Consider the following 23,375-nt stretch of genomic DNA (forward strand, 5'->3'; position numbering starts at 1 on the left):
CAGCCGCCCACTCCCCCTCTCCCGTCCATCACTCTTCCTCCTTCTCTGCAGCCCACAACTCTTTGCTAACCCTCCATTACTGTAGTCATGTCATGCATGATGTTGTATGTTTTGCAGGAAAAGCACAAGTGCACTAGAAACAGATTATTAAAGTTAATTTGAATTTTAATTGACAGCTTGCATAAAGCGCTGCACTAGTGAAGAAACGGATACATTGAAAGAAAAAGCATCATTAAGTGTCTTAGTGAAGTGTTGGGCCACCGTGTGCTGCCAGAACAGCATCGCTGTGTCTTGGCATTCGTTCTTCAAGTCTCTGGAGCTCCTCTGCAGCATGAACATTGATGATGATGATGAGGGTGATGGTGGAGAGGCACTATGTAATCCAATCTCCCAGAAGTGTTTTAAAATTTAGATTTTTTTATTTATTTCATGTACTCACACAAATAAAACATTACAAGTAGGTTGTATGCAGTATTTTATTTAAGGAGAGAGTGTGCTGATGAAGTAAGAAGGGCTTAAACCTGACCTCACCAAATTACATAAGAAAGAAAGAAAGAAAGAAAGAAAGAAAGAAAGAAAGAAAGAAAGAAAGAAAGAAAGAAAGAAAGAAAGAAAGAAAGAAAGAAAGAAAGAAAGAAAGAAAGAAAGAAAGAAAGAAAGAAAGAGTAGTCTAATATTAAACTGCTTGCCAAGACATTTCCCAGAGAATGAGTCAGGATAACTTTGACTAAGTGTTTAACATTGGCATTTGTGACTTTGAATGAAATGTCTCGGCCGCTGTGTTGAGACATTTACCGTACTTATTATTGCCTTAATACATTTTACCCCCTCAGGGTGAATTTTAATAACTCACTTTACTGCTTTTTCTCCTTTCGCTCCAGCAGGTCAATCGCTCCTGAGTCTTTTGGTTTATGTCCAAAACTCAGGACATTGCCATCAGCCTCAGCTGTGTTTATAGGCTATTTTACCATTAACATCCATTATCATTCTTATAATATTATTATCATTATGAAAGTGGATATTGAGTGATTCTTTGAAAAGCTATTTCCATTCTGACATCAGAGACTGAACAGTGACCTGTTCAGTTCAAGAAACTGACAAATCAACCATTATATTTCCCCCAGTCAGTGCTGTTGTCAGTTGTTGTCTTCGACTCGGAGGAGTATCTGCATGCATCTGCATTCTTGGATGAAAACTAGAGATGTAACCAAATGCTCGCTCTGATGGATTACATATCTCATGCCCGTTTTAAGTCTCCGCAAGTGGATTTTCAAATGCACTGAAATGAGCTGGAACAGGTGGCTGCCCCGAAGGCAGGAAATCTATCTGAGAACTTACGCTACACTTCGCAGTAATGTAAAGTGTAGGCGATTTGTGTTGTGGTTAATGGACTAAAACATGAAAACCCACAGCGATGGCCCTTCAAGGTGCACTATGACCATGTCCATCAAACATTAGCAGGTACCTACTGTACTCTGGCCCGGAACAAATAGCAGAAACAGACTTTTGGTGTCAGGAGGAGATGTGTGGGGGCGCGTCAGATCTGCCTGGCAGGCAGCGAGAGGCCCGCCAGAGAGCACATCAGGATGTTGCGGCAGCCCTTTGATGGAGTGTGTATCACCAGTTAGGATCTGCTGCTGTCTCCAGCACCTCAGGGCCTCACAGTAGTTGTGGGAGACAGCGAGAGACAGCGTATGCACTTGAAATACATAGCTCTGCTGCAGTGATTTGTTCAGTGTTTTTTTTTTTTTTTTTGGTTTGGTCTGTAGTTTGACAGGTTTATTGATCAGGAATGTTGCAACAGAATGTAGAATCAGGAATGTGGCTCCGATTAGACGGCGGTAAAGAGCACATGTATGGGATGTTTCCTGTCTGTGTCATTACTGTCGCAATGTAATAAAAAAAAGGTAACAGCGCCTTTTAAACCCTTGTAAGGTCATATAGAATCTGTTCTACAGTAGGTAGCTGTATTAGCTGTCAGCTCAGGGAATAAAAGCACCAGAATTGGATTTATGAGGCTTTTACTCACATGGTGGACTGTGATCTGGCCGCTGCCGCCGCCGCACGGAGCTGCTGAGAGGAGGAGATGGTCCGGCGTTAAAAAGATTCTCTATACCATTGTTGAAAGAGCCGGTGATGAATGATTTCCCCACGCTTTTCATCGGCGCTGTCGGAAATGTTAGATAACCCTGGAGATTAATGGCTCTCCCCCCGTTGCACTTTCCTCACTCCTGGCCATATCCAAGGTTACGTTGTTCCCCGTGTGGTTTATCAGCCAAAATATAGCTGTCAAACAAGCCAGAGAGCTGTGTTCAGTGTTTAACAATAGACTCACCCTAAACAAACCCAATTAGGTCAGTGACCCGCTGTCAAGCATTGTGCCGAGGCCTGTCAACATTCCTCCCAAGTGAGAGTATACCCAGCCATTCTCCCTCTCAGCTAACAAAACAATCTGCACATTTCTTGCTTATCTGGTAAGAAAATAGACTCAGAGCAGTCGCAACTAAATACTTTGTAAGTATTTTTGAATTTACGTCACATGATCCGGCCAGAAGTGACCTCCAGCAGGATTGTTATTCCTTTGGCACTGTCTGCATAGAGACCTAAGAGAGAGAGAGAGACAGAAGTCAGACACAACAGAGTTTAAGTTGATCTGAACAGTTAAAGTTAAACTAAAATTGTAAAAAAAAATAAAGAGGAAACCTTTCCACTTTGGGCTGGACGTTGCAGATATTGTTGAGTAAGTGAACACAATTGATAAGAATTTAAAGATGGCAGCATTTCCCCGAACTCCTCCCACCCACCCTGAAATTCCTCTCCATGACACAAAGCAAATTGTTGAGTCTAAATGTCAAATTGTGTCTTTTTTTCTTCTTCTATTGTTTCCTTTTCTTTCTTGGCTCTTCTCTTGCTCTGTTCCTGTAAAGAGAATAGATAAAAAGGAAAAAAAAGTGCATTGAGACCAGGAGAAAGGTCAGAATCCATCTCCTCGGCTCAGTTTTGAAGTAGGAGATGCACAAAGAAGTTAAAACAACAGTTGCTGGCAGACGAGCTCCACTTGCATCAGATATTCATTATTAGAGTTCTTTGTCCTTTAAATTGTGTGCTTTGATGCAGAGGATAAGCAGCAGCAGCAGCAGCGCGTCTCGTCTCACACAACATTTCCAAGCAGCTCCGGCAAGTCAGCGACAGAGCGCTGCTGTTGTGTTGATGAAGTCATCATCTTCTTGCGGGAGTGCAGAGGCGCGCAGACTGTTTTTATTCAGGGTGAATAATTGAATGAGACAAGGAAGAGCATCTCATATCAGCAGGCCAGATCATCAATCACTGTCATTATCTCTGCTGCTGCTGCCTCGTCCCCGGCGTCTCTCTGCCACTTGTCCGCGGCCTGGCGCATCCACGGCCCCGCCGCTCACTAAAACTAATTCAGTGTCTGGCGTCAATGGCAGCCAGCCCTGCATCTGGATCCCGGATGCTTTTTTTTTTTTTAGCGGTTTTGAGCTCAGCATGTGTTTGAAAAGGTGATTATAATTTATTGCTCACCACAAGGCTCCCTCACCGAAGAGCGGAGAAGTTTTGACCGTGAAATCGAATGTGGCGACATCAAAAACGAGGAATCACTTCTGTTTACACGCAAACACATTAATCTTCCCCCAAATGTGACTCGTTGACAGGATGAATTGAACTGACCTCACAGGAACTCCTCACTCATTCACAGCTGTTGCTCTTTCTCAATCAGTCTGTTTCTCTTTTATGTTATTCGACAAAAATGAACTCCAGATTGTTTCTTGGACAAAGCGTTTTCTCTGGGTTTCTGATGTCATCTTTGCATGTGCGCTAAATGTGTATGTGAAAACGTGTCTGTGTGTGTGTGTGTGTGTGTTAACAGATATTGATGAATGCAGTATAAATCGTGGGGGCTGTAAATTTGGATGCATCAACAGTCTGGGCAGCTACGAGTGTACCTGTCCACCAGGATTCAAGCTGCACTGGAACAGGAAAGACTGTATTGGTATGTAGCAGCACTGCCCCCCTGTGGCGGACACACTGAATCACACCCTCAGTCTCTTTATACCGGTGTGTTTTTCTGCCTCTTTATCAGCTTTATTCATCAACACTTCTTGATTCAATCGCTTTGTTTTCCCCCCTCAGAGCTGGTGAAATGTCCTTCTGGACTGATCGCACCTAAAGCCACTCTGACCTGCAGCAAGACGGGCAAGAAAGAGAGCTGCTCTCTTACCTGTGCATCTAAAGCTCACTATCTGGCAGGTACGTCCCTCCCAGTGAGAGTTAAATTGTCGTAAAAATACCACACAGCAGACCGATTTTACAAACTTTTTTTCTTTATTTGTGATCTCCTCTGCAGAGTCTGACAACAGCTACTCAGTCAGCTGTGGCATCCCCATCCTCAGAGGGAAGTCTCCGTCCAGGCTCAACTCCAGCAGCAGTCAGGGCTGCATAGGTTCGCTGCCCTCCAGACTCGTATCAACAATCTGTCAGCTCGTTCGTGTGTGTGTGTGTGTGTGTCGGCTGTGATTGCTGTTGTTGTGATGTGTCACTGTGCCTCTACCCACTGTTGCTGTGTTTGTGTGTAGAGACTTTGGCCCCTCCAGTGAAGCAGACGGCTTCGTTCAAGATCAAAAACGCCAAATGTCACCTTCACCCGAAACTGACGGGCAGGACGGAGGACAGGGGACGGACGCTGGGACCGGGTCAGTGGCTCTTTGTGTTTTGTTGTTTTTTGTTGTATTTATCTTTGAGATTGCTTCTGTGTGCTGTTATCTATGATTTTAGAGCTGAAACAGGTGATTGACAACTTTTCCTCAAATGTCTCTTGTCAAATGTGAGAATGTGATACAATTTGGTATTGTATTTGGTTGATTATTAATCAGCATTTTTCAAACTTATTCTGACATTTTATGGACAAGACAATTAGTTAATCAGTAAAGGAAATACTCAGGAGATGAATCAATGATAAAAACAATCATTAGTCCATGAATTTATAGACTAACTCTCAAACCTTATTATAGTTTATACAGTATCACCTCACAGACTGTGTGATATCATGTGTGCAGGAGGGGGGCAGCCCTGCAGCAACTGCCTCGTAACATTTGTCAACCTCAAATGTGACTCCTCCAAGAAAGCCAAAGGCCGACGCGCTCGTAACCCTTCCAACAAAGAGGTAACACGCATAACTCTGGAGCTGGAAGCCGAGGTCAAAGCTGGAGACACCACAGGTCAGAACTGCCAACAGATTTACTGCCTGTCTTAAACCTTGTGACTTTTTCCAATCTGCAACAGATTCTCTAAAAATGTTGTCTTTATTTATTCACCCATAACCAGGCAGTTGTAATCTGAGCTGCCTGAGACAGCGCATGGAGAAGCAGGTGAAGACGTACATCAAGGCTCTGAAGAAGTCCATCAACCAGGAGCGCTTCCTGATCCGAGTGGCCGGTCTGGAGTACGAGGTGGCGCAGAAACTTCCCCAGGCTGCTCCCATTCAGGAGAATTGTGGGCCGGGCTGGGAGAGGGACAGCGGGCGATGTGGTAAGAGCAGACAGCAGGACCACGAGAGTCAGACCGGGACTGGGAATTGGATTTAAAATCAAACGGCACACTGTTGTAGTCTGTAACACAGGGTCATGGGAGGTGAATTGTTCCCTCAGCGTTAAGTTTATTAAGTCTCAGACAGCTGTTCTGCCATTAAAGTCTATTTTTATGCAAAACATGTTCGGCTTTTAAGGACGCTGTCTTGGAAATGTTAATTAAATTATACAATATGTTTTGGCACTGAAGTCAGAGTCGGGTGCATATTTTAAACACCTCTGAATAAAATGCAGTCAAGTACAACATCACCTTTAACTCTGACACCAATAATAGACGTATGAGTAAAGTTGTACATTTCTGACAGTGTCACCAAAGACTGAACATTATGATGTTTAAGAAGATAGATATTATGGACTGTTGCGACCCAGTTAAGTGGCCACTGGGTGGTCACATTCAAGGCGGGACACTACAGGCAAAAACACTGTTTTTTCATGCACTGATCAATTTTGAGATTTTGGGCTATTTTTCTTCCTTAACATGTATTCTTTCAGAAAAGTTGAAAGAAATTCATCAGCAACAAATCGTAAAAGTACGATTTACATTAACAATCTATGGAATTTTACAGTACAAGTCTTTAAAGGCCATTTTCTCAAAATGAGTTTTTCCTCAGACTCTGAGCCCGAAATCTTCACTTCAGCAGCACTTACAGACACCAAACCTTCCAGCTTTATTCCTGTCTATATTCTTAAGGTTTTACAGCCTGATTTATACAACATTTTATTCCTAAAAACATGGCGAAATTAGATTTTTTAGGGGTGGTGACAGTATTTTCTCATTTACAGAGTGATAAAAAGAGATATCCAAAATCCCCTCTGTAAAAACTTCTGACTCTAATATGTCAACAAAATAAAACAGGAATTTTGAAAGGGGCTTTATCCATTGTTCAGATTTTGGTTCTGGAAATGTATGCAAATTAGCGCATGTATTGCCTCATTTACTTAAACATAAAATTTGACAAAACTTGTAATACAAAAAATATTTGTCTTAATATAAGTGATAAACTTGGGATGTTTCATGGTGATATCTGTTATTTAAATGTTTTACCCTATTCACTGTAGTGTCTCCCCTCAAGTTTTAAACTAAGCATCTTAACTGATTTCAAGGTTTGCATGTACTTTTTTAATCCATGGATTCACGTCATGTGTGTCACCTCTGACTGGAGCCGTTGTGGATCTTCTCTCAGTCAGATGTTTGCCGGGGTCTTACTACCACGGTGAGCAGGAGCGCTGCGTCCAGTGTCCACCTGGGACTTTCCAGGAGAAGGAGGGGCAGCTGGCCTGTGACCTCTGCCCCGGCAGCGACGGTCACGGGGCGGTCGGGGCACGAAACATCTCCTCCTGCGCAGGTACAGGACAAATAGTAGACATGTATGTATTTGTATTTCAGGTCCGGTGAAGGGGTTCTGTCTTTTAACCCTCCTGTTGTCCACCTGGGTCAAGGAAGGAAGGAAGGAATGAAGGCAGGAAGGACAAAGGAAAAGTAGGAAAGAAGGAAGGACAAAGGAAAAGTAGGAAAGAAGGAAGGAAGGAAGGACAAAGGGAAAGATTGGAGGAAAGAAGGAAGGAAAGATAGATGGAGGGCAGGAACAGATTGGGTCAAAAAGGAAGGAGGAAGGAAGGGAGGGAGGGAGGGAGGAAAGAAGGAAGGGGAAAAGGAAGGACAGAAAGATGGAGGGAGGGAACAGATTTGTTCAAGGAAGGAAGAAGGACGGAAGAAGGGAGGAAAGAAGGAAGGAAAGAAAGATGGAGGGTCAATTGGATAAAAAGGATCCAATTGATAAGAAAGAAGAAGTAAGGACGAAGGGAGGGAAGGAAGGGGGAAAGGATTGTGTAAAGAAGGAAGGATGGAGGAAGGGAACAAATTGGGTCAGTTTGACCCAGAATCACTTATATAGAGTGTTTGGTCCGAAACACGGGTCTGTCAGTCCCTCTGCTCTGCTGTAAGCTGAGGAGAAAACTTTCCTTGTATCCTACAACCTTTATCCAATGAGGAGAGAGAACGGCATAAAGGGGCAGTCCTCTCTGTGTGTGCAGCCAAGGGATGCGCGTGAATGTGCTGACGTAGGGACGAGGGCGGGGGCTGCTAACTCCATCGGCTGACAGAAAGTTAGCCCAAAACGACCGGATCGCTTACTTCTGCTTTAAGTAAAGCTGCTTACTCTTTTTCTTAAAATCAAATCCAGGTCAGTGTCCAACCGGCTCCTTCTCCAGCGACGGGTTCAAACCGTGTCAGCCGTGTCCTCAGGGCGCCTACCAGCCGGATTTGGGACGCACGCTGTGTTTCCCCTGTGGTGGAGGACTGAGCACCAAGCGGGAGGGAGCCAGCTCCTTCCATGACTGTGAAGTCAAAGGTCAGCTCCAGCTCTTTTTGCACAGGGAGGATTATATAACTCAAAAAACTGGTAAAAATCTCTCACACTACTAACATTTCGTTTCCTGTATCTTCCCCTGCAGTTCAGTGCTCCCCAGGTCACTACTACAACACGACCGTCCACCGGTGTATCCGCTGCCCAGTGGGGACCTATCAGACCGAGTTTAGACAGAACTACTGTATCACCTGCCCTGGGAACACCACCACTGACTTTGACGGTGCCACCAGCGTCTCTCAGTGCAAGAGTGAGTCTGAGCGAGACTGATTTGTTATGTTGGGTCACGTTTTTGTTTTTTTTTGTTTTTTTAAACATAAGCAGGAACCTAATTAGTTTTGTTTGTGTATGTCTAGATAGGCAATGTGGTGGAGAGATGGGTGAGTTCATGGGTTACATTGAGTCACCTAACTATCCCGGTAATTACCCTGCTAATGTGGAGTGTATTTGGAACATCAACCCACCCAGCAAGCGCAAGATCCTAATCGTGGTGCCGGAGATTTTCCTGCCCTCAGAGGATGAGTGTGGAGATGTGTTGGTTATGAGGAAGAACTGTGAGTGACCTTTTCCTTCCGCTTGACGCTTTATTGGGATTCATTGTTTTTACGTTGGTAAATTGCACCATGAAAGGAAACTATTCTGGGAACCTGCTTTAGTCACTTGTCGCCCTCTCTGTGCCCTCCAAAGGGTCGGCCACGTCCATCACCACCTATGAGACCTGTCAGACGTACGAGCGGCCGATCGCCTTCACAGCTCGCTCCAGACGTCTCTGGATCAACTTCAAGTCCAATGAGGCCAACAGCGCCAGGGGCTTTCAGATCCCCTACGTTACTTATGATGGTACGTCACACACTCATTTATCACCGCAGCTAGTTTTTATTATGAACTGCAGTGTTAATAAAATCTGATTTTAAAATGTGGCTATGTCACTTTTTTATGATACTTTTTAGATTTTGCAGTGCAACTAATATTACAGATCACACAGACAAGCAACAACAAGATTTTCATGGTTTCATTAGATAAGCACATTTGACTCAAATATCTGAACTAAAGCTCAACTTTTAAGCTTTTTCTAGAGCTTCCAATCACATGTTGTGGTGGGGTTAAAACTATAGAAATGCAAATTTAAGCAAACTCCATACATCTGCTAAGGAAGACTGTGAGATCAAATCAAACCAAATCAAATCAAATAAACTTTATTTGTCCTGCAGGGGAAATTGCATTGAGTGCAATAAATAGGTTAAAATACAGAGTTTGAATGAAACATACTAAAAACTAAAAGCAGGGAACATCAATTAAGGCCTACTGTATAGTGGTCGCATGCACCATGACACAATAAGAGCAATACGAGCAATACGACAGCAATGACCAGGCCAACAGAGCATAGGCAGACCTGGGTGCAGATGTGGTTGAAAGCTCCAGAAAAGTTAAGTGTCAAAGTGGACATTGAGTGACAGTTCCCAATATCCTGAATCCATTTCATCCCCCCAAATTCTTTTGAAACTGAAGCCACCTAAATAAAGTGAAATTCAATGTATCATTAATGCTTATGGCTCCAGTGACCTGTGTTTCTTTGTCAAGGGTGAGATGATCAAAAACAAATAAAACTTTCCCTTTATTCTAGTGAGGCAGAGACCATATGTAGATAAATCTGGTTTTATTTTCCCAGGTTTTGAGATATTTATCTCTGAGATGTATGTCTCCACTGCAACACAGCAGAGAAGAGACTGTGTTGTCGGTTTTAAATAATAATATTATGATCTCTCGTAATATCAATATGACGCTCATATCAACATTTGAGACTCAACTCTAAAACAGAAACAACACCATATTAGTTGGTTGTCTTTTCACATCCATTTGTGTTTTATTAAGAGTTGTGACAAAGACATTTTGCTGTTGACAAAAACAACTTGTGCCCCCTGGTGGACAATGGATGTCATTGTGACACTTAAATAATCTCAATCACGTATTTTCCATTACTGCAGTATTTTTTGCCTCCAAGTAATTATCAGTTTAGCTCGTCTTAACATATTTTCCTAATCGTGTCTCAGTGAATTATCATGAATAATCCACAGCTTCTTTCACTGAAGTTCTTAGTGTGTGGTTTACCCAGAGTAACAAGGACAATGGCTGTTGTTGAGCAAGGCAGCATCATAAACAAAATGTTGTCCACCAACATTATAATGAGGCACAAAGAAAGACAATGAGAAAGAAGAGAAGAGAAAAAATCAGTGGGTAAATGGTTTTAACCTTCTAAGGAAAACCTGGTTAAATAATTAAATGTCTGAAAGGACAGAGACTAAACAAAGACTTTAATGTTACAATCTGTAATAATAGATAACAAACCCATATGTTTCCATTAGGTGACAAGTATGTGAGTCAAAGAGTTTCCAGTCTATATTTTTTTAAGGCCTCACCTATGTATTACATTATTTTACCTGCCTGCTGTGGTTAGGCATGACCTGTTTTTCAGCATGTCATTAAGTGACTAGTAATTGTGTCATGTTTTGTGTCTGTTGAATTCAGAGGACTACGAACAGCTCGTAGAGGACATAGTGCGAGATGGGAGACTCTACGCCTCAGAAAACCATCAAGAAATCCTCAAGGTTAGCGGCTTAATGTCTTTTTATTTTGGTCTTTACTTATAATTGGTGCTGTTAAAGGTGACTGAGGTGATTAAAAAGGTGTTGATGGGCTAAACACAACTGTTGCCAACACATAATTGTGTGAGTCAGACGCTACGTTAATACTGACAAGCTTCCATGTCGTCATACAGTATGGGTGCGATTTATTGTGTAATAGCTTCAACTGTAATCCAGGGAATTAACAACCAAGGTGTGTGTGTGTGTTTTATTGTGTAGTTGACACATGGTTTTGTTCTCCCCGCAGGATAAAAAACTGATTAAGACTCTTTTCGATGTGCTGGCTCACCCAAACAACTACTTTAAGTACACCACTCGGGAGTCCAACGAGATGCTGCCGCGCTCCTTCATACGTCTCATAAGCAGCAAAGTCTCAGCTTTCCTGCGACCATACAAGTAAAAGACCACACAGCTGCCGACGCACCGGATCGCGAGCCCCCGACATCCCCCTCCGCCTCCCAGGCCACATCCCGCAACTCTCACAGGGCTTAAAAAACACACAAAACATACTACCATGTTTACCCTCTCTTATTTTCCATAGGCTTTGACAATAAACACTATGCAGACCTGAAAAATACTGAACATTATTTGTGTGTTAGGTTTTTTTCATTTTTTATTATTATTATTTTGTGTCAGATTCCATTCAGCACAGGTCTGCAGTCCCAAGCTCAAACATCTAGTGGGGATGAAGAGAATGTGAGTGGGTTTGGTTTCTATTGTGTTGTGCAACAAAACCACACACACACACATAAGAAAATACAAAGCAAAACAGTAGAAACACCCCTTTCAGACAGGAGTGACATTATGTGTGTGCGGTTTGAGCTTGATAGAGCTTGTTGTTGTATTTTGCTTAAATGAGCGGTCTGAGCTCCTGCTCCAACTCCTACATTAAGTATGACTGTAAGTGTTGTGTAAGTGTTGTGTATCCCTGGTTTCATCTTCGGTGTCTGTGTGCTGTCCTCGAGGAGGAGCAGCTGCTAAATTCACGCTGCAGCTGCGTTCCAGGTCATTTAAAGCCTTACTATATTTGAGCTCTTAGAGCAATTTCCAAGAGTTTTACTGTTAAAACAGTTAATCTATGTTTTGTTCCGTCTGTCTAGACTGTACCGGCATTTTCCAACCTTGAGATAATTTCTGTTGCTCTTTTTCAAGCCGACTTGAAGCGAACAAAAAAGAAAAAGAAAAAGAAAAGTAGTATAAGAAACACACACACACAGAGTGAACATTTGGGAGATGAATAACAAACTAACATTTGTGAGAGCCACAGAAATGAGATGATGTGATGTCTAGTGGAACATGTCTCGGTGAGAGAGAGAGAATGTCTTTGAGGGACATTATGTTTGCTGCTTCTTTTAAAAAGGTCACTTTAATTCTTCAATCTCATATTGTCTTTCTGATGTACTCTACACACTAATAGTCTATAGGTTTAAAACAAAAGAAAAAGCTCAGAATCTGAAATATGTTAGTTCTCACACAGTAAGTTGATAATCTCACATTGCCTGTCTGTGGACTACCAGTTTTATTGTGTTTTTATTTCAATCTTGTAAATAATGAAAATAAATTAGACGAGGGTTGAATTCTTTAATCCTATTTTTTTTTATGCAGGAATCCCCCTTCCCCTAAAATCACTTTCTGCCATTGTTGCCCCACCTGTCTCAAATCCAAAGACACCCAGTGCCCCCAACGTACCCCCCCCACCAACGTTTGGTTCAGTCCCAATGAAGACAGCTCTTCCAAAGACCGCCCCAAAAAGGGGGCGGGTCAAGTTGTTTTGTGCACTAGATTTAGAGTCCATCATCCTACCTTTATAATCAAGGTGCAATTAATGAAATAACACACCTTTATCTTGGTTACACCCTATTAAGACCCACACAAAGGTTGTGAAATGTATTTGAGCTGCAGCCTTTTTGAATCATTGTATGAAATATTTATCTGTCACTATGGGTAGGTTTAAACATGTAACAACATGTTGAGAAATACAAAAAAAAAGTGTTAAAGGTGATAAACTACTATTTGGTATTGAAAAAAATAAACTGATCTCAAAACAGCGACCAAAACAGGGTAAAATAATTTATGTTTGATGAAAATTGTGCTTTCCTTAATGTTAGGATCTCTAAATAGTTTTGACGTCTTGGAAAACACTCGTTTACTTCTTTCCCCAGACTTAGGTGAGAAAATGTATACGTCTCTCATTTCATGTGATAGCCAGCAGCTGGTTAGCTTAGCTTTGCCTATATAGTGTGAAAATAGAGGGAAACAGCTAAACTGGCTCTGTCCAAAATGTTACAGGTGAACCTCTGAAACTCACGTCATCTTGTTTGTTTTAAATCGTACAAAAATCTAGAGGGTAAAAAACAAGAAGTTGTGGTTTTCGAGGGGAGATGCCCGACCATTTCACCTCAAAACAAGCGAATGCATGAATTTCCCAAAATGTTGAGTCTATTCCTTTAAAGTCATGATCACCACCACTGTAGTCAAATCATATGCATATGACTACATGGTCAGTGGATAAGTGACAATGACGACCCCCCCATCCATTAACTTGCATATTCAACCCTCTAAAGAAGCTAAATTGACTCTCTGATGTCTAATGAATAGATCGGAGAGGATGTTTTGTCCCCACTTATGTAAATAATAAAAAAAAGAATAAGTGGCATGGTACAGATCATCACGTACCAGCCTCTGTATCCAAGTACCTATGCTTTAGGATGACTAAAAGGGAATTTGACCACGTTGTCAAAGTTGAGGGAAATGCTGGGCCACGCCATGAAGAAGTCATGTCAGTTTCAAACTCCTCTCTACACATCTCACTTAACGCAGTCGCAGATTATTTACATTTATATAGATCTATATGTAGATGCCATCACGCAACAATCCCAGTGTGCTAACTCGGCCCACATGACCTCACGCCCCTCCCCCCTTAAAAAAAGAGAAAAAAAATTGCTTCTTTCCTGCAACCTGATAAGTTTTTGTTCGTTTTTTTTTATTTTTATTGTTGCCTTTTAACGAGAGTTTGCTATGATGTATCATAGAGTTGATAATGATATTTGCACTTGAATTGTTATTGCTCATGTAAAGAAATGTCTGGATTTTGTATTGTCTTTTTAAATGAATGGAATTGGTGTTCTTATTTTCTTGTAGCTTGTTTGTTCATGAAATGTTCACTCACCGTTTAGTCTATAGAGATGATACACATACAGTAACATTATCAACTGTAAAAAGAGAAAAAAAAAAACTATGTACAGAGCTGAATGAAACAAGTTTGTACTTGTTACTGCCCAAAACGCTTATCAAAATAAACATACTGTACTTCAGCTTCATTTCAAACAAATTTTAATGTCTGCATAATAAGTTCATACACGTTTTTCTTTTATCAGCAAATACAAAAAATATATTAGTGCAATATTCAAAAGGTGCTTTTAAAGTGTAAGTTCTGTTAGCTTTAATCTTCATCCACCGTCTACTGTTGAACAGATCATAGCTTAATACCGCCATGCGTAATTGTTGTTGTAGTAGTAGTCTGAAAAGAAAAGAAAAAAGAAAGAAAGAAATGGTAATGTTAGTGTTGTAAAAAACACATGATGGAAAATTACACCAAGTACCTTATACACCAAGAATTGTTACTTCACTTACTGATGGGGCTACATGTGGGGAGACGGGACCACTGGCCATTGCTCTCACATGTGATGACGTTTGGACCAGACATGGTGTAGCCCCTATCACATTCAACTAATATAGTTTCTTTGTACTGATACTGGCGATTGCTCCTCCAGTAGGCGTTGGCCACATTTGGAGGTGGACATGTCATAACTATGAGAAGAAGAAACATATTTCATTCTGGTCATAACAAAACAACAAGTTGTGTCAGGATTGTTGAGTCATTTTGTAACGTGTAGTACCTTGGCATTTAGGAGGAGGTGAGCTCCATGTCCCATCCTTGGCACACCAGATGCTCTGTGGTCCAACAAGAGTTCCCGAACGACAGCGATAGCGAACCACAGCACCGTATGTGTAAAACTCCCGAATGTCCAACATCTCAGCATTTGTTGCCGGAGGCTCTTCACACTCCACCGCTGGAAGAGACACAGGCGTTAAAAAAAAAAAATGGCTCAAGAGACTCAGGAAATTTTAAAATCCACCTGATTAATGTTTTGTTTGTTTGTTTGCTTGCTGCACCTTCACAAGCAGGAACACGTCCATCCCAGCCGCCATCCTGGCAGTTCCTCGTTGCTCGTCCTACAAGACGGTACCTGATGACAGGATGTATAGAATGAATCATTTTAAATGACAGTGCAGGAGAAAAGCTGATGATAAACAGACACATGAATGTAGCATGGTCCTACCCTTCATCACAGACAGCTGTCGCCGTGGCCCCAAACACGCTGCCACTATATATGAACTCGCCGTGGTGAATCTCGCCTGCAGTCCCACATGATTTTGCTTTGGAGGAAAAAGAAAAGAATGAAAATTTTATTAAAAAACAAAACAATTACAAGTGTCAGCAGTGAAAGTCTCAACAAAAAAGGGCAAGACAGTAATTTACTGTATCAAGAGGTCAAAGGTCCAGACATTAATTTCCTTTTCTGTCACCACAATAAGTAATGAAATGTCTGCACTGCACAATGATGCAAGTTTGAGATTAAAGCAGACTTTTTCATGATCATAGATGTGATGTCACAGTCTGAGTTTATAAAAAGGATGAAAGGATTTTAAAAAAAACAGGAAAATGTCAAACAGATGTTTTCAACACCTCAACATGCGTCACAGAAGGTGTCAGCTTGATCATCTTTATAAAGCCAACGTTAACTGGGCCTGGCAACTGATGATCTGCTGATCACAAGAGTATTTCTGCTGTTCTGCATTTGCATTTTTGTGTAAAAAGCTTTATAAAAGCTTTTGTACATAACATGCATAGTGACTGTGAAGATATAAAAAGGGAGTCCTTACGTTTACATCTCAGGTGCTGTGGTGTCCACTGTCCATTCTTGCACCAGCGGTACCTGTTGCCACTGATTACAACGTAGCCAACTTGGCACTGATATTTGACCATGTCACCATTAGCAAAAGACGTCATTGTGATGTACATGTCAGTAAGTCCGGCATTAGAGCCACTGGCGGGTTGAGGGGCTCTGCATCCACCTGCAGGAGAGATACACAAACATCTGTTCACCAGCTTCTTTCACTGAACTGAGATTGCTGCCCTGTAAAAAAAAAAAAAAAAAGCAAACTCACCGTCTTTGATGGGCGGTTGTTCGGTGGTAGACGGCCGCTCTGTGATGTGTGGTTGTTCTGTGGTAGGTGGCCGCTCGTTGACGGACGGCTGCTCAGTTTTATGCTCAGTTTTATCCTCAGGTAAGGGCCGGCACTGAGGGGGCTGAGGCTGCCACCGGCCGTCAGATCCACAGGTGACCTGCTGAGCTCCGTCCAGCTGGAAACCCTGACGACAGGTGACGGTCAACCTGTATCCCACCCTGTACGCAGGAACCTCTCCACCGGTTTGGACCGAGTCGGCCACTGCAGGATGAGGGCAGGTGGTCTCTCCCGCTGATGAAAAGATAAGAGATTGTAAACATGAGTTTTTCCTCCTCTCAGATAATGGGGATGAATAGCAACAAAACAATGTGTTACAAGTAGTTCTGACTGAATTCATAGTCTTAATTAAGTAAAGTATTATCAGCTGTACTGAAGTATCAAAGCTCCTTTTGACCCAAATAAGCAGGTTACAGAGGCTGATCAGCAGGGAGATTTTATATTACTCATTTTGTGTGTACTCCAATGTCTTCTGCATTACTGGGTCATTCACTACTACATACATGTATAGATAGGATTTTAAAGTTGGAACTGCTTAAAGTGAAGTTAATTGATTTTAGTGTAAAGTAGTTGGAAAAATAAGGTGACTAGTTAGAAAAGATGAAAATTGTAAATACTAAAAGTTAACAACTTAGATGTATTTGGTACTGAAAACATTCAACATGTTTCGGTATTGTCTAATGTGTTGTCTATTGTCTAATTGTGTCTTTTTATACCTCACCTTCGTATAGTAGCTTGTGGTCTGTGTAATTCTGTGTATTTTATCTTTTTTATGTTATGTGTAGGGACTACAGATGGAAATTAGCTGTGAGCTAAATCTGGTGCAACCATCTTTTCATTTTTTCCTGCAAATGATTAATGTAATTGCACACTGTCCCTTATTAAACTAATAAACTAAACTAAACAGCTCTGAAGTCGCACTGACTGAGGTATCTGAGAAAAGTAAAGTTGTTTCAGGATTGTTGAGTCATTTTGTAACGTGTAGTACCTCCTTGGCATTTAGGAGGAGGTGAGCTCCATGTCCCATTCTTGGTGCACCAGATGCTCCGTTGTCCAACAAGCGTTCCCGCACGACAGCGATATTGAACCACAGCGCTGTATGTGTAAAAATCCCGAATGTCCAACATCTCAGCATTTGTTGCCGGAGGCTCTTCACACTCCACCGCTGGAAGAGACACAGGCGTTAAAAAAAAAATGGCTCAAGAGACTCAGGAAATTTTAAAATCCACCTGATTAATGTTTTGTTTGTTTGCTTGCTGCACCTTCACAAGCAGGAACACGTCCATCCCAGCCGCCATCCAGGCAGTTCCTCGTTGCTCGTCCTACAAGACGGTACCTGTTGATGTATAGAGAATTCAATTCAAAAAGCTTTATTGTCTATCACAAGGACAGAAAATTGTCATCAGTTTGGGCTCCGAACAGTTAGACATACAAACACCAACGTAAAAACCCACATTATAAAATCTCACATAAAGCTATAGAATCCACATTGACGCTCACATAAAAACTGCAACAGCAGGTAGATCTTGCCCTTGAGTGCATCATTTTTCACAGTGCAGGAGAAGAGTTTTTTTTTATTTTAACAAAAATGTATAAAGTCATTTGAAATGTATTAAGATCAGACATTTATCAGGCCGTCGTAATACTGCAGAAATATGTCGTTTATCATTCTGAGAAAGTTGAATTCAAGTAGAAACACCTTAAACTTCGGTTTAGTTTTGAGAAATCTGTGTTTGTGTATAAAGAACTTACAAGAGAGAATGAAGTAATTGTTATTTTACTCATAACAAGTCTGTTGAATTTATAACCAAAGAACATCTCTTTCAGTGAACAGGTATGAAACACTAAGAAAGTTAGAAAAATGATTTCTTAGGTCGATCCAAAAATCATACACAACACTACATTCACAAAATACATGAGCAATAGATTCCTCCACATCACAGAAGACACATTTACTGTTCACATCCATGAACTTAGAATTGCTTGATGTAACATATACATGTGAATGTAGCATGGTCCTACCCTTCATCACAGACAGCTGTCGCCGTGGCCCCAAACACGCTGCCATTATATATGAACTCGCCGTGGTGAATCTCGCCTGCAGTCCCACATGATTTTGCTTTTGAGGAAAAAGGGGAGAGAAAAAAGAACATTATATACAAATACAAAATACAGTGCAAGTGTCAGCAGTGAAAGCCACAAAAAAGGGGTGATGCCAAGTAATTACTGTATCATTTATACCACAGAGGTCTAAGGCCCAGACATTCATTTCCTTTCTGTCACCACAATAAGCAATGAAAGCTGTTTAATATGAAAAAGTCTTCACTGTATTATCATACAACGATGATGCAAGTTTGAGTTTAAAGCAGACTTTTTCATCATCATAGATGTGATGACACAGACGAGGCCTTCAGTCTGAGTTTGTAAAGTGGGGGAGGATTAAAACAGGAACACCTCAACATGCTTCACAGAAAGTGTCAGTTTGATCATCTTTTTAAAACTAACGTTAACTGGACCTGGCAACTGATGATCTGCATTAGTTCTGTAGTTCTGCAGATACTTTGCATGTAATGTACAAAAGCATTTATAAAAGCTTTATACAAAAATGCCACTGTGAAGATATAAAAAGGGAGTCCTTACGTTTACACTTCAGGTACTGTGGCGTCCACCGTCCATTCTTGCAAGTGCGGTACCTGTTGCCACTGATTACAACGTAGCCGACTTGGCACTGATATTTGACCATGTCACCAGAAGCAAAAGACGCCATTGTGATGTACATGTCAGTAAGTCTGGCATTAGAGCCACTGGCGGGTTGAGGGGGTCTACATCCACCTGCAGGAGAGGACAGTGTTGGTTTAGATACACAAACACAAACATCTGTTCACCAGCTTCTTTCACCGAACTGAGATGCTGCCCAGTAAAAAATGCAAACTCACCGTTTTTCATGGCCGGTTGTTCGGTGGTAGACGGCCGCTCTGTGATCAGATAATGGGGATGATTAGCAACAAGTACTTCTACATTCAAAGTCTCACTTACATAAAAGTATTAACAGCTGTACTGAAGTATCAAAGCTCCTTTTGACCCAAATAAGCAGGTTACAGAGGCTGATCAGCAAGGAGATTTTATTATTAATCATTATTTTGTGTGTACTCCCAATGTATTCGGCTTGTTAGTGTATGTGAAATGTAAAATCTATCAACATCTATAGAAAAGTGAGTCCTGTAAATGTTGATTTTCCATTTTCCATTAGTGGGTCACTACTACATACATGTATAGAGAGCATTTTAGCTGTTTGAACGGCTTAAGGTGAAGTTAATTGACTATATTTTATAGTGTTAAGTAGGTGAATCTATACATTTAAAATGGAAAATAAAGCAGCTGGCAAGGACAGATGAAAACTGCAAACACCCACGACTTGGATGTATTTGGTTTGCCATCAGCAGGATGGAGGCTGTAACTAACACTCGGCTGTGAAAGTGTGTAAATACACTGGACACAGAGAGCACAGTGAAACATTCATGTTACAGCACAGCTCACAAGTCTGCTGAAGTCACACTGACCAAGGAATCTGATTGGACGAGAGGCCTGTTTGACAACAGCAACAGTCTGATTTACAGGTTGTTCTGTAATGTTAACTAGCATTAGATACTGTAGATAGGCTAAATCCATTTCCAGAAATAATGTTTTAATTAAATAATGTATGTTCAACAAAAGAAAAAGAACACAAGTTTACAAAGTACTACAAAGAGAGCAGAAGGTCATGAAAGAAGCCCGACACTTCACAGCACAACTGAGGTAACATATAGATAGTTGTAAGCTTGTGGGTGTGTCAGGAACACGTTTATGTTGCCTAGTTACTGTACTGAATATGAATCAACACCATCATAGTTCACACCCTCTTGTGTGATATTGCCCAATTATCAGTTAGATATGACAGGAAAGCTCATTATTCTTTTTTTTTTTCAAAACTTTTACGGACACAGGCATTACGTAATTAAGTATAATATGCCTCATCACGTTTATGAAGTGGACTCCACTCACTTAAAAATCACCAGGTAGGCTACAGTCAGTATGTGTAGAAGCTGGTAAGAGAGCTATTTAAAGTATTTAAGTAAAGTTACATTGTTAAAAGTGTATATTTAAACACTGACAAAAAATCACCATGTCCAAAATTATCATACCCCAGTGATACCAAGACAAATAGCCTTGGTAGAAGTCCTAATTGTTTTCAGCATCTTGCTGGTATGATGCTGTTGCTGTACTTGATGATACTTTGTGCCATTGACACCAGCACCTTTTTGTATCATTTTTGGCATTTACAATGACTGCTCTTACTGTAGGTGTAAGCTCTTACTGAGCTCTCTGGTCTTTGCCATGGCGAGTCTGACTGACATGACTGAAATGTCACAAGCAAGTCAACTTTTATAGCCAGGAACCTGGTCAAACCCCCCTGTCAAACCCCCCCCAGAAATATTGAAAATAATTCTAAACACTTTAGACCCTTAAAGAGAATGGTTTGTTCGGACATCCTATGGCTATTTATCCTGGTATCACTGGGGTATGAATAATTTTGGACATGGTGATTTAAATTAACATCTTTAACAATGTAACTTTACTTAAATGAACTGGCCATGGCACCAGACTTTCCTCCATGTCCTATTTATGTCAAATCTGAGTTGAAACACTAATCTGGAAGTTAAATTCCTTGTATTTGACAGGGGTATGAATAATTTGGGGCTTAAGTGTACATACTATAGACAAATATACATAGGCTACATGGGGACACAAAATAAGACACATAAAGCCTACATAGGGACAGAACATACTGTAACTACATACATGGAGTGAGAGCGCAGTGTGTTGCACATAACCTAACAATGTGGGTGCTGTTTGTACTGTAACCTACTACAGTCTGTAACATTGGGCTGCAACAGACCCACGTAAACACAACACAACACAGTGCATCAGGCCTGTACTCACTTTGACATGTCATCCTCAGTCGGGTCCACACTCCGTTCATGCACCGCACACCGGGGCTGCCCCCTGATCGAGTGGATCCTTCACCGCATTTATAGTAAACCTTGTCCTGGTCGCTGAACGACTGCCTGGTGGAAAACCTCGTCTCCAGCTTGGCGTCGTTTTGATACTCCGGAGGTGCTGAACAACTTCTTTGTGCTTGAGCTTTTTGCAGTTTTTGGAAGATCAGCCAGCCATAATCAGTCAAAAAACATCAAAACAACAAACCACAATGTGCGACATTCAAGTGCGTGGCCTTTGTGCAATTTACCTGAAACAAGTACAGCAAACCAGAAAAGCAGCCGTATATTCCTCCTGACAGTCATCACGTTTGTCATCTGCGTCGTTCAGAGAAGAAAACAGTTCAACGGGTTAACCGTGAAGTGGCAACAGCGGGATTGGATCAAGTAATTTATAGGAGGAGGAGGAGGAAGAGGAGGAGAAGGAGGGGGAGAAGGAGGAGGAGTGAGTGCCACTGAGAAGCCCGGGGGAGCAGATGATGGAAATAACTATCATTAAGAAAATAAGAGGATAGCGCGACAGAGACAGGGACATAAAACACTGTAAAAACAAAACAAAATACATCAAAGAAAGAAAAAAAACCACTGATAAAAGAAAGAAAGAAAAAAATGAGCGTGAGAAACTACATCTAAAGTCAGGCTGTCACACAAGCATCTTGGCAAAACTTGACAAAACCTCATCTTTTTCCGTTTATATTAGGGTAACAGATAAGCAACAGAACATGTGGTCCATTGGTCAATTCTTCTTCAGATTAAAGAAAATATTCAAAGAATTTAGCAATATAATCAAGATCCAATATGAAAAATGCTAACACAAGGACTGTGAAAGCTGTGAAGGCGATTTTTAAAGTTTTTTTTCCATCTGTAACAATAAACCCTGAGAGTGAAGTGTTTTTTTTTTCATCTTTGAAAAATGGAGAGAGAAAAAAACTTGAGCAGCCTGAGTTGGACAAATCCAAAAATTCTTTCTGTTAATGCGATTTAACTGCAGCTCAGCAAAGAAACACTGAACAAAGGAAAGAGGGACAAAAACAACTGTATTTTTTTTATTGATATAGGTATATAATCTGCTTAACATAGGGTTTTATATATTTTGCCTCCTGTAAAGAAAGAAGTCTCCCATTTCCTCTCTACACCACTGACCTTTAACCTTTAATAGCTAAGTAGGGAATCATTATTTGTTAGACTGATAAACATTGCTATTAATGATCTTATAACAAACAAACAGGCCAATGAAGGTCAGAATACAAGTTTGAGTTCAGTTTTAACTTTGAATTGAATTGCATCGTTGTTTGGTAGGCACCAATTTTGTTGCCATGATTGTTATATTTGTGGTTACCATAACTATAACTTACACAGCTAAGCAGTTGGACGTCCTGTGCTGTTGGTGGTCGTCACAATCACGTCAGGACGCGACTTAAGGACGCCAATATGATTTTTAGTCACTGTGATTGTGACATCCATCCCCGGAGGAAGTAGCACAAGTCAGTTGTGGAAGGAGGAAGTTGTGGTCAGAGCCTTTGCGTAGACTATACATCCCAAATTAATTAATAAATCACATTCAGCACAATTCCAACGAAAACTTTTACATTGTGTCCTCTGTGACTAAGGTGTTAGGAAAGAACTCCTGCACTGTGTCACTCTGGATCACTTTTACAGTGTTTCCCAATCGTTTTGACACAACTCACATCTGGAACATCGTTATCAGTCATGTGTGTCCAAATGTGCAAGGTCAGACAATGACTTCAACACTGTCACGAGTGGATTAACTGTACCAGTGATTTCCTGTGTGGTCCTATACAAAGTAATACTCAGGCTGGTATCACTGGTATGATACGATACGATACAGTACAAGACACATTATATGAATTACTTTATTCATCTCTAAGTGGAAATTAATTTGTCATTTTGCAGAAGAATTAAAAAGCCTAATTGCTGTAGTTACAAATGATCTTGTATCTCTCTCTCTCCTCCACATCCCCAAGTGAGTCCATCAGGAAAACATGATTGAAGTTTCCAATATCTCCAGCTCATCATCACGCTTGTTGGGCAAATAGTTGATATTTCCCATGATGACCGGTGGCAGGAAGGGCCTACATCTCCACTCCAAGCCTTTAACCTTTGCACCAGCAGCATGGCAACCATGAAAACACCTCTCCATCTCGGATGGAACAAGGTGGCATCCTCCAGACTTATTCTGTTTCAATGAAAGAAGCTCCTCTCCTGAACAAACTCCGCTCCAATCCATCAGTAGTTGACAAAATATGACAAAAACAAAAATAAAGCAAAGGTTAATTAAAAAGTCCTACCAGCTACAAGACATTGCCGCTAACAGCTGAAGTACATGTTCTCCAATGAAAGAAATCAGTAAGATAAGATATGATACAATATGATACAATGCCGTACGATACGATA

The 23,375-nt window shown here is 41.1% G+C and overlaps 2 protein-coding genes across 3 annotated transcripts in view; one reads left to right on the forward strand and one right to left on the reverse strand.

Annotated features, from left to right (window-relative positions):
* scube3 (signal peptide, CUB domain, EGF-like 3) overlaps positions 1-13,866 on the forward strand; it is a 71,763-nt gene extending 57,897 nt beyond the window's left edge. For both annotated transcript variants that reach the window (XM_083975549.1, XM_083975550.1), the window contains 13 exons: positions 3,890-4,012; positions 4,153-4,269; positions 4,367-4,462; positions 4,596-4,712; positions 5,076-5,237; positions 5,344-5,547; positions 6,791-6,952; positions 7,790-7,957; positions 8,061-8,222; positions 8,329-8,526; positions 8,660-8,812; positions 10,499-10,578; positions 10,862-13,866. In XM_083975549.1, the coding sequence (XP_083831675.1) occupies positions 3,890-4,012; positions 4,153-4,269; positions 4,367-4,462; positions 4,596-4,712; positions 5,076-5,237; positions 5,344-5,547; positions 6,791-6,952; positions 7,790-7,957; positions 8,061-8,222; positions 8,329-8,526; positions 8,660-8,812; positions 10,499-10,578; positions 10,862-11,014 (1,895 nt within the window). In that variant the 3' untranslated portion in view covers positions 11,015-13,866. The remainder of the gene's footprint in view (positions 1-3,889; positions 4,013-4,152; positions 4,270-4,366; positions 4,463-4,595; positions 4,713-5,075; positions 5,238-5,343; positions 5,548-6,790; positions 6,953-7,789; positions 7,958-8,060; positions 8,223-8,328; positions 8,527-8,659; positions 8,813-10,498; positions 10,579-10,861) is intronic.
* A 70-nt stretch (positions 13,867-13,936) lies between these two features.
* Positions 13,937-21,337, reverse strand: LOC310988530 (complement component receptor 1-like protein). Its single transcript, XM_083975170.1, has 14 exons — positions 21,212-21,337; positions 20,905-21,105; positions 18,861-18,899; positions 18,565-18,756; positions 17,947-18,043; positions 17,187-17,260; positions 16,913-17,089; positions 15,847-16,158; positions 15,562-15,753; positions 14,958-15,054; positions 14,791-14,864; positions 14,514-14,687; positions 14,248-14,424; positions 13,937-14,134 (listed from the first exon to the last, which is right to left on the reverse strand). The coding sequence occupies exons 1-14, from the start codon at positions 21,276-21,278 to the stop codon at positions 14,097-14,099; spliced, it is 1,911 nt and encodes a 636-aa protein (XP_083831296.1). The 5' UTR covers positions 21,279-21,337; the 3' UTR covers positions 13,937-14,096.
* Between the last annotated feature and the right edge of the window lie 2,038 nt (positions 21,338-23,375).

Source organism: Trachurus trachurus (genome assembly GCF_905171665.1).
Source record: "Trachurus trachurus genome assembly, chromosome: 7".
Lineage (NCBI taxonomy): Eukaryota > Metazoa > Chordata > Actinopteri > Carangiformes > Carangidae > Trachurus > Trachurus trachurus.